Source organism: Suncus etruscus, chromosome 5 (genome assembly GCF_024139225.1).
Source record: "Suncus etruscus isolate mSunEtr1 chromosome 5, mSunEtr1.pri.cur, whole genome shotgun sequence".
Classification (NCBI taxonomy): Eukaryota; Metazoa; Chordata; class Mammalia; order Eulipotyphla; family Soricidae; genus Suncus; species Suncus etruscus.
The window spans coordinates 19,566,625-19,579,633 of NC_064852.1; the positions used below are offsets into that span (position 1 = coordinate 19,566,625).

The following is a 13,009-nucleotide window of genomic DNA, read 5'->3' on the forward strand; positions in this document are numbered from 1 at the left end:
GTCCTGGTTCTTGCAAAGGCAAGACCAGGCTACAAGGTCATTTGTTTTCTCTTCCCAAACCAGGAAACCAGGCAGAGTGGCTCAGCTCAACTTGGCTCTGCTTAGCTTACCTTGAGCAGCTTCTGGACAGTGTCAAAGCTCTGCAGAGCCAGCTGTGGATACAAAGGGACAGGTCATGGGCAGAGAACTGCCTTCCCTTCCATTCTGAAAACACTGAGATAGCAATGAAGTGCTTGGCGTCCAAATATGGATCTCATGTTCAGATATGTTAAAAAACCCCTGTGCACAGAATCTGCTCGGAAGCCACATTCAGTTCTCAGACTGATTCTGGAGCCTGTGGTCAGGGGCGGGGAGCAGAAACCCTGCATCTCGGATGTCAGCAAAGAGTGTTTGTGCTCCCTCTGCTGGCTCAAATTCCCAGAGAGGCTGTCACACAGCAGAGCAAGGAACACAGAGCAATGAGGAGACTATAGGCTTGAAAGGCAAAAGAGAAGGGAGGGTGGCCAACGGCTGACCCGGGAGTGCTGTAGGCTGAGCTCGATTCAGGCAGGGCAGGAGAAGGTCAGGGCAGAGACCTGAAGCTGGCTCTTCCCCTGCTAACTACACGATTGAGCAGATGCCAACAAGTTGAGCCGTGGGGACTGACCGAGGAGCGCGGGACTTTGGTCTTTCATCGTGGCTGGCAGAGGTGAGTATCTCTCAGGGAGCACTGAGCAGGGCATTGTTCCCACATACGGGGTCCCACCAAAGCACTGCTGTGAGAGAGGCTGAAGCTTCCCCTCATGGAAGGCAGACACCCCAGTCTCTAGTGCTCAGCAGCAAATAACATGAGGCTGATGGAAAACATCCAAGAGCAAGAGCAAGCCAAGCAAGAAGGTGAGCTTTTAGGAGTCAATAGAATAGCATCTTATACACAAAACAAAATTATAAAACCTAAATGAGGTAGCAGGGGGGGGAGACCCACAAAAGCCTCTTTCAAGACTAAGTGATTTAGTTTCTGAATTGCTGAGAACTTGAACTAGAAAGAATACAAGTGCAATGATTAGGACTTTAAACGGGAATCAGTGGGCTTACTGCCTAGATAAAAGGGAAGAAAAAGTCCCTCCGCAGTGTGGCGGGTTTGGGGTGAGAGTCCATGGGTCCCCATCTCCAGCCCTGGGCTACCTACGCCCCCACAGTGCTTACCTCTCTTGTGGGCACAAGTACCAAGGCATAGGGTCCATCACCACGCTATGAACATAAGGAGAAAGAAATGAATGCCAGAAGAGAGGTCCAGAGCCTATCACAGGCCACCCCCGTTAGTAGGGATCCGTGGCAGAAGCCCCACAGTCTGGCCTGAGGACCCCACACACATGTATGGGGAAAGCAGTACAATGTCCATTATCTCATCCTGGAAAACACTACCTTGGAGATGCAACTGAAAAAATGAAACCTCTCAATAGTTCAAAAGATCAAAGAGCTGAATGCAAAGTATTTAAAAATCAACCCAAGAGATAGCATAGAGGTAGGTGTTTGCCTTGCGTGCAGAAGGACAGTGGTTCGAATCCCGGCATCCCATATGGTCCCTCGAGCCTGCCAGGAGCAATTTCTGAGTGTAAAGCCAGGAATAACCCCTGAGGGCTGCCAGGTGTGACCCAAAAACCAAAATAAAATAAAATAAAATAAAATAAAAATCGATAGTTTTCCAAGAGAGAAGTTAGAAACTATGGGGTGGAGGGAGGATTACTCAGGATAGCAACAAAAAGGAAGACTAGGCTTAAATGTAACTGTGAAAGACTTCAATTCACATTGGTCTCAATAAAAATTATGTATAAAAAGGGAATAATAAACTGAACAGAAAAGCAAATAAAATCTAACTGATAAAAAAAGGGATGTAAAATGTAAATGTATATCCTGTTCTTGAATGAGACTCACTATTACACATAAGGTAATCTGTCAAATGACTCCATGTCATGTAATTGTAGTGAATGTGCCATGACTAGGCATGTAACCAGATGATTTCAAAGTTGCTGCAAAAACAAAAATGTGCACAAACCAAGACATTTCTGAAAACAAACAAAAAACAACAACAAAAAACATCAGTATTCCAACCACTTGAAAGAATTCCAACTTAAAAAATAATTTGTAGGGGCCGAGAAGGTGGCGCTAGAGGTAAGGTGTCTGCCTTACAAGCGCTAGCCAAGGAACGGACCGCGGTTCGATCCCCCGGCGTCCCATATGGTCCCCCCAAGCCAGGGGCGATTTCTGAGCACATAGCCAGGAGTAACCCCTGAGCATCAAACGGGTGTGGCCCAAAAACAAAAACAAAAAAAAATTTGTAGGGCCCGGAGAGATAGCACAGCGGCTTTTGCCTTGCAAGCAGCTGATGCAGGACCAAAGGTGGTTGGTTCGAATCCCGGTGTCCCATATGGTCCCCCATGCCTGCCAGGAGCTATTTCTGAGCAGACAGCCAGGAGCAACCCCTGAGCAACGTCGGGTGTGGCCCAAAAACCAAAAAAAAAAAAAAAACCAAAAAAACAAAAATAATTTGTAAAAAAAAAAAAAAATTTGTGAGGAGGAGCACACCTGGCAGTGCTGAGGCGTTACTACTGGCTCTGCACTCAGAAATTACTCCTGGCCATGCTCAGGGGACCATATGGGATGCCAGAGATAGAACAGGATCAGCCTGCATAAGGCAAGTGCCCTCCCTGTTGTATTATTACTCCAGTTCTATTAATAAATAATTTTAAATCCTTTAATTGACACTAGCACAAAAATGTCAACTAGGCCACTAAATAGAATCAACTGCACATAGAAATTTAGGAGACAAGACCAATGAGAGATAACTATTGGGAGGGGAAAAATAAATTGTTAAAACAAAAGACCTTTTAAAAAAATATGGTGAAATCAAGTTGTCCTTTTATACGAACGACAAACTTCAGAAGCTACACACACACACACACACAGCAAGACACTGAAATACATAAAAAGTCAAATATCCCAAGTAGAAAAAACGACACCTAAGTAAAATACAGAGTCGCAAAGAGCGGAATGTAGAGGCTCCCCACAGGGGCCCTGGCCAAGCTGGGGAGAAAAATGCAATGGCAGCTCCAACAGCGAAGAACCTGCCCTGCCAAGCAGGCCAGGGCAAACAGCTGCCAGTGCTGGCGAGGGCACAGGCCACGGGGCCTCCTGCCCCCGCAGCAGGGAGCACACGGCAGCAGGAACCCGTTCAAGGGCGATTCTGGTTGCAACTGCCAAGTGAAAATGTGGATCCCACTCCAAGGAGCTTCTCTGAGAGATGCCCACCTGTGCAGAGAGGCTCAGGCTACGGAACAGTCACAGGCCTTCAGTAGTTCTAACAACCTTGTAGAACTTAAGTCTGGGTATGTGAACTGCAATTGTTTCTCGCTGGACACACAGCAGAATACTAGGTAGTCATTAAAAGACAAGAGAGACATAGTGCCAATAAGAAAACTATCCAAAAGCCAAAAAGTGGACCAAGAGGCAGAAACAAGACATCAGGAGAAACAAGCAGCCATATGTGGCAAGTCAGCCAAACCTGAACCATTGAGTCTGTGGGTGAAAGTGTGGGAGTGGGGCAAAGACCCCTGTGGGGACCAGGCAGCAGGACTGGGCCAATCTCCAGAGCCAGATGCCTGCAGAGCAGCTTCCTTCTCACTGTTTCTGGTGCCCTTTCCCACTGCCTGGGCATTATTCTGAGTCAAAAGCAGCAAAGGAAAGGACATGTGGAGGCCAGAAGCCCCAGTGCCCTCTTCCACAGAAGAGCACGGGGGCGGGAGAAATAGCACAGCCGCATTTGCCTTCCAAGCAGCTGACCCAGGACCTAAGGTGGTTGGTTCAAATCCAGGTGTCCCATAAGGTCCCCCGTGCCTGCCAGGAGCTATTTCTGAGCAGACAGCCAGGAGTAACCCCTGAGCACCGCTGGGTGTGGCCCAAAACCCAAAAAAACCAAACCAAACCAAAAAAAAAAAAAAAACAAAAAACCCAAAAACAAGAGAGCACAGAAGAGCATGCCCAGGAGCAAATTCAATTAGGCACCTGGGAGGCATGTTTTGCAAGGGGGAAATGTTTACTTGCAAGGACGAAGGGATTTGGAATCTAAACTCGCATCATTTATACCCAGAAGCAACTGAGTGTGCTGTGTAGAGCTTCAGTGAGGAATAGTAAACATGTCAGTACAGCATGGCCGACCAGAAATGGTGGGAGTCTGACAATTCAAAAGTAACATCAGCTCCTCACCAGGGCTGAAGGGTGCCAAGAAGGGTGGATGTGACATGAGGAAATCAGGTCCAAAGAAGGGAAGGAAAAGCACAGAGCAGTGGCGGCCGTTTCAGCCTCTGTGGGGTGCCGCAGGGCTCCTTCTGGGCTCCAGATGGGCCCTTTCTGAGTCAGCTCCTGACCCATCAGCAGCCGGACACAGAGCAGGCTGAAGGAGCAGCTGAGATGACCGTCCTCTGCATGAATGCTGGAAGTCCTTGAGCCACAGAAGACACCTGCATAGACTGATAAAGGCTCTGATGGGCTCCCAGTGCCAGTGCTCCCACTCCTGGTGCTCCTCCCCTGCTGCCCTTCCCCACCTCAGGAAAAGCGAGGCACCAGCCTAAGGACTAGATCTCTCTCTCTCTCTCTCTCTCTCTCTCTCTCTCTCTCTCTCTCTCTCTCTCTCTCTCTCTCTCTGTCTCTCTGTCTCTGTCTCTGTCTCTCTCTGTCTCTGTCTCTCTGTCTCTGTCTCTGTCTCTGTCTCTGTCTCTCTCTCTCTCTCTCTCTCTCTCTCTCTCTCTCTCTCCTTTGTGACTGAGCAATTGAACAATGTTGTGGGGGCTCGGGGAGACAGTTCAAAGGGCTTGAACACCAGCTTCACGAGGGGCCTTGGGTGCCAGCCCTGGAATCTACTTGGCCACCATAGCACAGCAAGGCATAATCCCACACAAAATGCTGGGAATAGCCCATTGTAGGCCCCAAAAAGAAAAAGAAAAGAGAAGTGTGGAGAGGTACCTTTGTTCATTCACATTAGCACAAAACAACAGGGCCAGGGCCTTTAGGGTAACTAATTTCCATCCCTTCTGACTTCTTCTCCCCCAGTTACATGTGTCCTCAATGAGGTCACCAGTGTGCACTTTGCAGGCCAGGACCTCAACTCTGCCATTAGGATCCAGGCCACAGTGCCAGGTAATTTGAAATTTCAACAGCATCATCATTTATTTTTTCCCTAAAATAGCAGGTAAGCTTGATATTCTCCTAGCTGTGCCTCCAAACAAAAGCAGTTATTTTTTTCTGTATCTATCTTGGGGCACCCATCACACTTGCTATTTCTGAACTCACCTTTTCAACTGAGAATGGCTAGGGGTCTCTAGATAAGGTTTACTTTTTGTTTGTTTTGGGGCCACACTTCGAGGTGCTTAGGGGTTACTCCTGGCCTCTGCACCTAGGAACACCTCCTGGTGGTGTTGGGAGGGGAGCCTATGGAATGCCAGGGATGGAACCTGGGTTAGACATGCACAAGGCAAAAGTCTTCTCTGCTGTGCCTTCACTTTTGAGAGGATGCCAATGCCCAGGAACAGACAACCAACTAGTCTCCTTGGGAATGAGGGAACCCATTAGGGACCCCTTTGGCCCAGATATGAATTAAATGTTGCTCACCCAAGTGAAATTCAAGCCATCCCAATAAATTCAGGACAGCCCATTGCCCACATCCCCCGCTGTAGTCCCTAGAACCACAGCCTCCCTCCTCAGGTGTATGTAGCTCAGCAGACCCTAAAGTACCACAACAACTGGGGAGAGGAAACACGAAGAGCTTCCTCCTCTCCTATGGTGAACCTTGTGGGCGAGACAAGAGGGTGAGAGTGCCCCTCGAACCCAAGAAGACTCTGGTTTGAGGGAACTGAAACTGGAGGAAGAGCCTCACCTGGATCTTCACTTTCATGGCCTGTAGGGACTGAACCACTGGGATGCAATAAGCCAGAGTTTTACCTGTGGAGGAGAAAAAAGCACTCACACCCTGGGCCCACATGCAGGGAGAGAAGGGGGCTCTGGCAGCTCTGAGGACAGGACAAGTGCTCCTGAGACCCAGCAGAGCGGGGTGGACAGGAAGCAGGCAACTGGCCCCAACTCATACCCAGTCCTGGTTGGGGAAGTCATGGCACATGCATCCACAGGTCTATCTACCATGATTCACAGTTCAGTCTGAACCCTGGTTCTCAGGCCCTCTCAGAAGATTCTAGAGGCCTGAGCCCCAACAGTCAATGCCCTTGGCCCTGCCAATGCTCTGGAGCTACCCTGAGCCCAGAGCTTGCCTCACAGTACTGGGAGGCAGTGAGGCCAGACACACACAGGCTTCTGCCAGGGCCCGATGGCAGGGCTGCCTACTGGGACAAGAGCCGGCCTGCCATGAAAGGCAACACTGGAAGGGCAAGATCAGCTGTTGTGCACGTAGCAGAAGCCAAGCCATGTCTGAGCCAAATGCCGCTTCCTGGATTGTGCTCGGGCCTGAGCTGCTTGCGCCGACTCAACTCTCCCATTGCAGGAAGCAACTCCAGGCAAAGGTGGGGGGTCAGGGGGAGCACTGAGTCATGGCAAAACCTCAAAGGGGCTGCAAGGATTGAAACAGAGGTTGGAATCTTGCTCCTGACTGTGCCCCACTATGTATCCTGCTCCCTGGTCTCCCGAGCCCCACTGGGAGTGACCCTTGAGCACAGCCAATATGGCCCCTGCCCATCACAGAAAGGAAAAAAGAGAAAGGGGCTGGGATGTGAGTTGCACATGGTCAGATGCTGGCTCCTGCTGGGAGTAATCCCGGAGCACAGAGCCAGGAGTCAGGCCTGAGCACAGTTGGGTGTAGCCCAACAACATAACATTTCCTCATCGCTGGAACATTCAAGGCCCTCACTGACACCAATCACTCCTCACCTCCTCCAACACAGCATAGCAGCTGCAAAGTGCACAGACCTCCCCAATCCCCCAGTCACCCCCACCCAGCCCATGGGAGATGGCAGGAGGCAAAGGCACTCACCTGAGCCGGTCTGGGAGCGCACAAGTGCATCTCTGCCCTCCAACAGTGCGGGGATGCTCTGCTTCTGCACACTGCATGTACCCAGAGAACACAGAACACAGAGTCTGAGAGCAGCCCTATCTGTGCACTGAAGGCAAAGAGATCCTGGCATCTCAATCAAGGTTCCAGAACCCAGGGCAGGAGAGGCCACAGCAGGCTAAGGCTGACCTAAGGCAGCCTTAGGTTTTTTGGGTTGCCCCAAAAAACCAAACAAGAACAACAACAAAACCAGCCCAAGCCTGCTTCAGGAGCTCACTCATGGCACCCACTGCCTCTCTGGGGGAGTCCAGCACCACCCGGGAAGGTACAAGAACCCAATGTGACACCCATTCTCTAACCCATTTTTTACTGGGTTGTCCTAGTGGAGATGGGGATGTGAGCCCAGTCAGCTCTTGGCCCCTGAGCCATAGCCGTGGCCCCCATATTCTCTGCTAGACCAAAGGTCACTTGGAAGGGACAGTCACTGGGTGAAATAGAAGCTCGCTTTCTGCTTTCCAGGTAGAAAGCCAAGTGACTACAGTGTCACAAGGCCTGTCCTGTGCTCAAAGGTTTAGGCCAAGTGCCACTTGTTGCAGACTGTTCAGAGCCTGGAGGTGCCACTCGCCGGCCCCCAGCCCAGCCCAGAGCACTCACCTGGTCATACTGGACATGTTCAAGACAGTGTTTAAGGTGGAGATCTGGAAGAGACAAACCCAATTCCTTCCTCTAATAGGCACCTCAGCTGGTTTTCAGCTGCCCAGTCGAAGCCAAAGTCAGAAGAAACCTGCTGGTCCCACAACTGGGCACCCCGCCATGCCTGAGGTGTGCAGACTGAGACTCGCTGCACCCCTAACTCCATGAGTGTGAGTGTGCCCTTCTGAGAATGCAGCTCAGCCCCCCGGATCCCTCTCTGCTGGGCCTGAAGAGCCCTGCCAGGCTACCAGGCTGTGTCCAAGACTGAGCAGCAACTCAGAGTCCAGGCCAGCCCATGTCCTGCCCTGCACAGCACAGGCAAGGGGGCCCTGAGAGGGGGTACACGCACCACCACACCCCACAACCTGAGTCATACAGGGATGCCCCTTCCTTTGTCTTCTCAAGATGAGCATCGTAATCCCCTCCCCCCAATGGGCACATGGCATACTAAGAGGCACGTACCAGGTGAGGGTGCAAGGCCAGGTCCTGAAAGGCATCAGAAGTGAAGACCTTCTCCTGTACCTGCTTTACATCAGGTCTGTGGAGGCAAGACGAACCCATGGTTAGTTCCCCACATGGGGCCCAGACCCTCATCTTGCTCTGCCTGTACCCCGCCCTGCTACTCTGCAGGCCTACCTGGGGAGCTCCGGGATGTCAGGGTTGTTCTTGAACAGAGATGAAGTCTTCACGCCTGGCCTCTGCTCCTGGCTCTTATCACCTGCACTAGCCAGAGGCTTCTTTGGAGCAGCCCGGGATGCCTTTCCTCTCAGAGTCTGGGCCCCCCGGCTGGCTGCAGCTTTCTGGGCCTTGAGCAAAGCTGCATCCCTTCTGCGCTTCACGGCTAGAGCCTCCCCAGATGCCGCTGGGTGCTTCCTTTTAGCCTTGGTGGGCTGCGGGTCCCCCCAGGGAGAGAGCACAAGAAAGGCATTAACCATGTAGACGCCTGTGTGTCAAACACCCGTCGAGAGCCCACGATACCTCAGAGACATCCTCCCCAAAAGGGTGGATGCCAGTCTTAGCTAGCCCTGCTCTGGGACACTGTCCTGAGCTGCCTGGTGAGTGGGGGCCTGTAACCAGGGCATTTGCTTTCAGGGAACGCCCCAACTTGGCTTGTATCCACTCAGTGAGTGCTGACCCACCTGAGGACAGGGAGGTCAAGGACCTTCCTTCAAACAAGACCCAGCAGTGGCTCACACAGTACCAGGGGATCTGCCCAGAAGCTAAAGCCTGCAGTGGGCCAGGGTCACTCTCCTGTTCCCTGGTTTGCAGGGGTTGGAGATAATCCCGCTGCCACCACCAGGTACCTCAACAGGAATGTTTCCAGCTCCCCTCACCTGTTCCCATCAGGCTGCCAACCAGAGGCCACAACAGTAGATATTTTCTTGTCTCCATAACCTGAGTGAGAGCTGGTGCACGCTGTCCAAACCTCTAGTCCCAGGGAGAAAGATGTCCAAATCCTGTCCTCTGCATCTTCCCTTCCCTCCCTTCTCTTTCTTCTCCTTCCCTTTCCTTATCCTCCCTCCCCTTCTAACTTCCTGTGAACATAAAACACCCTAAGCGAGACCTGAGGTGGTGTTTCTTGAGTTTTGCTTTCCTTGGGCATATATTCTTTTCCCTGGGGTTGAAATTACATATCAATACGCCTCTTACTTATCACTTTGACTTGAGATAAACACGATTGTTTCTTGCTAAGTTAACCCAATAAATAAAACCCCAACTTCTGTAGGATTGAACAAAGCACTGGCCTCCATTTTATAAATGTTTTCACCCAGTCCCAACCGTCTGACGGTTGAGGGAAGGCAGAGATGAAAGTCTCTTGGATCCTTTACAAGCCAGCTCCTGCCGTCAGCGCCTGGGCCTCTCGGCATACAAACACACAGATGCAGCGGCCACTCGGCTGGCCTGCTCGCCCGTTGGCTGCAGAGAGACGGGGGCGGGGAGGGAAGCTGGGGGCACTGGGCCTCTGCTTGAGGAGGCCCATCTGTGTCCGAGCACATTCACGGGAAGAGGGAGGGCTCCAGCCACTCGGGCAGAATCCACATCCCTGCCAGGCTTCAGTTTGTTAGGGGTGGGGTGGGGCCATAGAGTGAGGCAGACACATCTAGAGGTGCTCAAGGGCTGTTCCTGGCATTGTGCTTGGGGACCAAGCCCAGGGCTTCTGCTCTCAGCGCCATTCCAGGCACAGGATCTGCCATGTCAAACACCCTCTTCTGTTCATGCCCAGAGTGCACGGTGCTCAGTTGAGCTCCTTCCTGTACCCTCATTCCAGACCCTGCCACCCTCAGTCTAAGGTAAGTTCTCAAAGTCGGGGAATGCAAGAGACTTTCCAGGGCTTTCAGGCCCGCATACACCCCACTAACGTGGCTGAAAAGACCTGCAAAGGCCGCCTCTGCATTCAGCCTTCTTGGCCATGCCCTCCATAATCCCAGGCTTCCCAAACTGCCACCATGTCACAGGCTTCTATCTCCTGTGTGCATGTGACTACCTTCTCTCATGCTGGGAATCCACACTCATCCCAGAAGAGCCTGTTCCTGCTCAGCTCTGCACCCCTCCAGTAGGGATCCAAGTTTTGGCTCTCCCACTTGAGTCTCTGCTCCAGCACTTGGTGCCATCACATACAGCACAAGTCACCCCCTGGTTACCATCAAGAAATGAAATCCTGCCTGTCTTGGACCCTGTGGGTATTGCCTTGCACAGATGAAAAGCATAGTAAGTCCTACTACTGGGGTACTATGAGAGTTCCATGAAGGCTAAGCCTGCTTTCCACATGGGTCTGAAACTGGTCCCCAGGAGCATCCAAGAACCCACAGGTGGGATCTAGAAACAGAAACTATGAGAGATCAGCATTATTCTATTAGCTCTCTCTCATGCTAACTTAAAAAACTGGCCACATGAGGACTGACAGTTCAGCAAGTAGGACGTTTGCCTTACACACAGCAGACCTATGTTTTATCCCTGGCATCACATATGATAACCTGAGTCCACCAGGAATGATTCCTGGGAGAAGAGCCAGGAGTGACCCCTGAGTATCACTAGGTGTGGCCAAAAAAACCAAACCAAACAAAGATAAAAACTCTGGCCTTGTCCTGTGAGATTTTATAGTGAATAAGGAAGGGTCTTGTGTTGCACATGGCTGACCAAGATTGGATCCCCAGCTCCACATAGGTTCCTCGGAGCACCACCAGAAGTTATCCCTAAGACAGAGCCAGAAGTAAATGAAGCCCTATAGTTGCCTATAGCTCAAGCAGAAACAAACATAAAGCAAATGGCCAAAGGGTGAAGATGGCTCAGAGGTGGGGTACTCAGAGGTCAGGGTGCATGACTACATATATACAAGGTCCAAGTTTGTCCTGGGCGCTTCAGGGCCACTGAGGTTGCAGCATGTGGGCTCCTGAGCACCACCACGGCTGGAGCTGACACGGCTGGGCTGGAGCAGAGCCATGTTATGGGGTCCCGGCAGTGAGTTTTCCAGCCTGGCCAGCCAAGATCTGGCAGAAGTGATGCTGGACTATGAAGTGGAAAAATAACCAAATTCCTTTTATTTATTTTTGGTTGGGTTTTGGGCCCTAGCTGGCTATGCTCATGGCTGACTCCTGGCTCTGCGCTCAGAGACTGTTCCTGGTGGGCTCAGGAGAGCAACTTGGGTGCCCAGGATAAAACTCAGGTTGGCCACATACACTACCTGATGGGCCATCAATCTAGCCCCTTAACCAATTCCTTGAGACAGTCACAGGATAAGAGGAAGAGGCAAAGGAGTAAAACCACAGACCGAGCCCAACATGCCACAGACAGAGAAAAGGGGTGCGCAAGGGGAACACAGTCAGGCAGCTGAAGCAGAAGCAGGAGCAGTCACTGAGGAGAAGCTAAGAAGTCTCTGCGTCTTTGAACCCTCAGCTGAACACCACCAACATGCCACAAGCCACTAGGCTCAGTACCCAGAGGGCCAAGGTGGGCTGGGTTGTGGGAGCAGATGCCTGCCCTCCCCTCTGGACCTGTGTCTCAACCACATCTTGGAAACTAGCAAACATACTACATAGCTGATCTACCTGATTTACCAGAGCCTATTATAACAACTGATGTAAATCCTCCCACTTATCCACATGGGGATCGGACTGGGGCCTCACACACAAAGCAAGAGCTCTCCTAGTCCAGCTCCATTTCCAGCCCTCACCAAGGCAAAGGGGGGCATGACCCAGCCTAGGCTTTCCAGAACCAGTCTGTGCCCAGGCCTGGGTCTACAGCCAGGTTCCCAGTGATTAGTTCAAAGGGGCATGTGGCCATGAAAACATCAAGGATAGTTTGACCCCCATCTTGTATAGAGCCACTTTCTAGATGGTCATATACCAAAATGCTCAGAGTACTGGTGTATTATAGTTATTTGTTTTTTTTTTTTGTTGTTGTTGTTTTTGGAGAGGTCATGCCTATCACTGATCAGAGTTTACTCTTGGCTCTGCTCAGGGATCAATCCTGGAGGAACCCGGGGGACCTTATGCAGTGCCGGGAATTGAACCGGAGTCAATCACCTTTTCCTTTGTACTATCTTTCTGGTTCCTGAGTTATTTTTTTTTCCCCAAACTATCCTCTAATTGGGGGCAGAAAAGAGTACAGTGGGTTTCATACTTGCTGGATAAATGACTGATAATGGTCCAAGGGCAAGTATCATATTCCCTTCCCCCAGCCCTGATGGGAGTGAATGACTCCTGAGCACAGCTGGATGTGGTATGGAAAAAAGGTCCAAACTAAAAGTTTGGACAGTAAGTTTGGACAATAATAATACAATAATTAATAGGTAGGAAGCTTTGAAAAGAAGTATTCTGCATAATGTCTAACTTAGCACCATCCAGATACTCCAGACTTTCCAAAATGAGTTCCCAGATTTGACTGATTTTTGAAGAATTTTTCCAATGGGGGGGAAGGGCAGGCTACACCCATGAGTACTGATGGAATTATAGCTGCTGTTTACCTTTCAAGTGGCATAAGTAAGGGCTGGAGTGATAGGACAACATGGAAGTCACTTATTTCACACATGGACAACCTGGGTTTGGTCTTTAGCACTCCATAAGGTCCCCTAAGCACTGCCAAGAGTAACCCCTGAGCATTACCAAGGTGTGGCTCAAAACCCACAAAATAAAAAAAGAAAGTAGTACTAACAGAAGCATACTCTGCAATGATTATGCAGTGAATGGTGGATGACAGCCCAATTTTTGGATCAAACAAAAACAAATCAAAACAAAACAAGGATATGGCGCTGGTAGGGCGCTTGCCTTGCACATGGCTAACTCGAGT

General features: G+C 50.7%; 1 protein-coding gene across 1 annotated transcript in view; it reads right to left on the reverse strand.

The window, feature by feature from the left end:
• The window catches only part of DDX31 (DEAD-box helicase 31), a 50,527-nt gene that overhangs the window by 34,548 nt on the left and 2,970 nt on the right, over window positions 1-13,009 (reverse strand). Inside the window, exons 2-8 of the mRNA XM_049774030.1 lie at window positions 8,360-8,613; window positions 8,186-8,261; window positions 7,685-7,728; window positions 7,013-7,083; window positions 5,909-5,973; window positions 1,186-1,230; window positions 111-152 (exon numbers count right to left, since the gene is read on the reverse strand). Of these exons, the coding sequence (XP_049629987.1) occupies window positions 111-152; window positions 1,186-1,230; window positions 5,909-5,973; window positions 7,013-7,083; window positions 7,685-7,728; window positions 8,186-8,261; window positions 8,360-8,613 (597 nt within the window). The remainder of the gene's footprint in view (window positions 1-110; window positions 153-1,185; window positions 1,231-5,908; window positions 5,974-7,012; window positions 7,084-7,684; window positions 7,729-8,185; window positions 8,262-8,359; window positions 8,614-13,009) is intronic.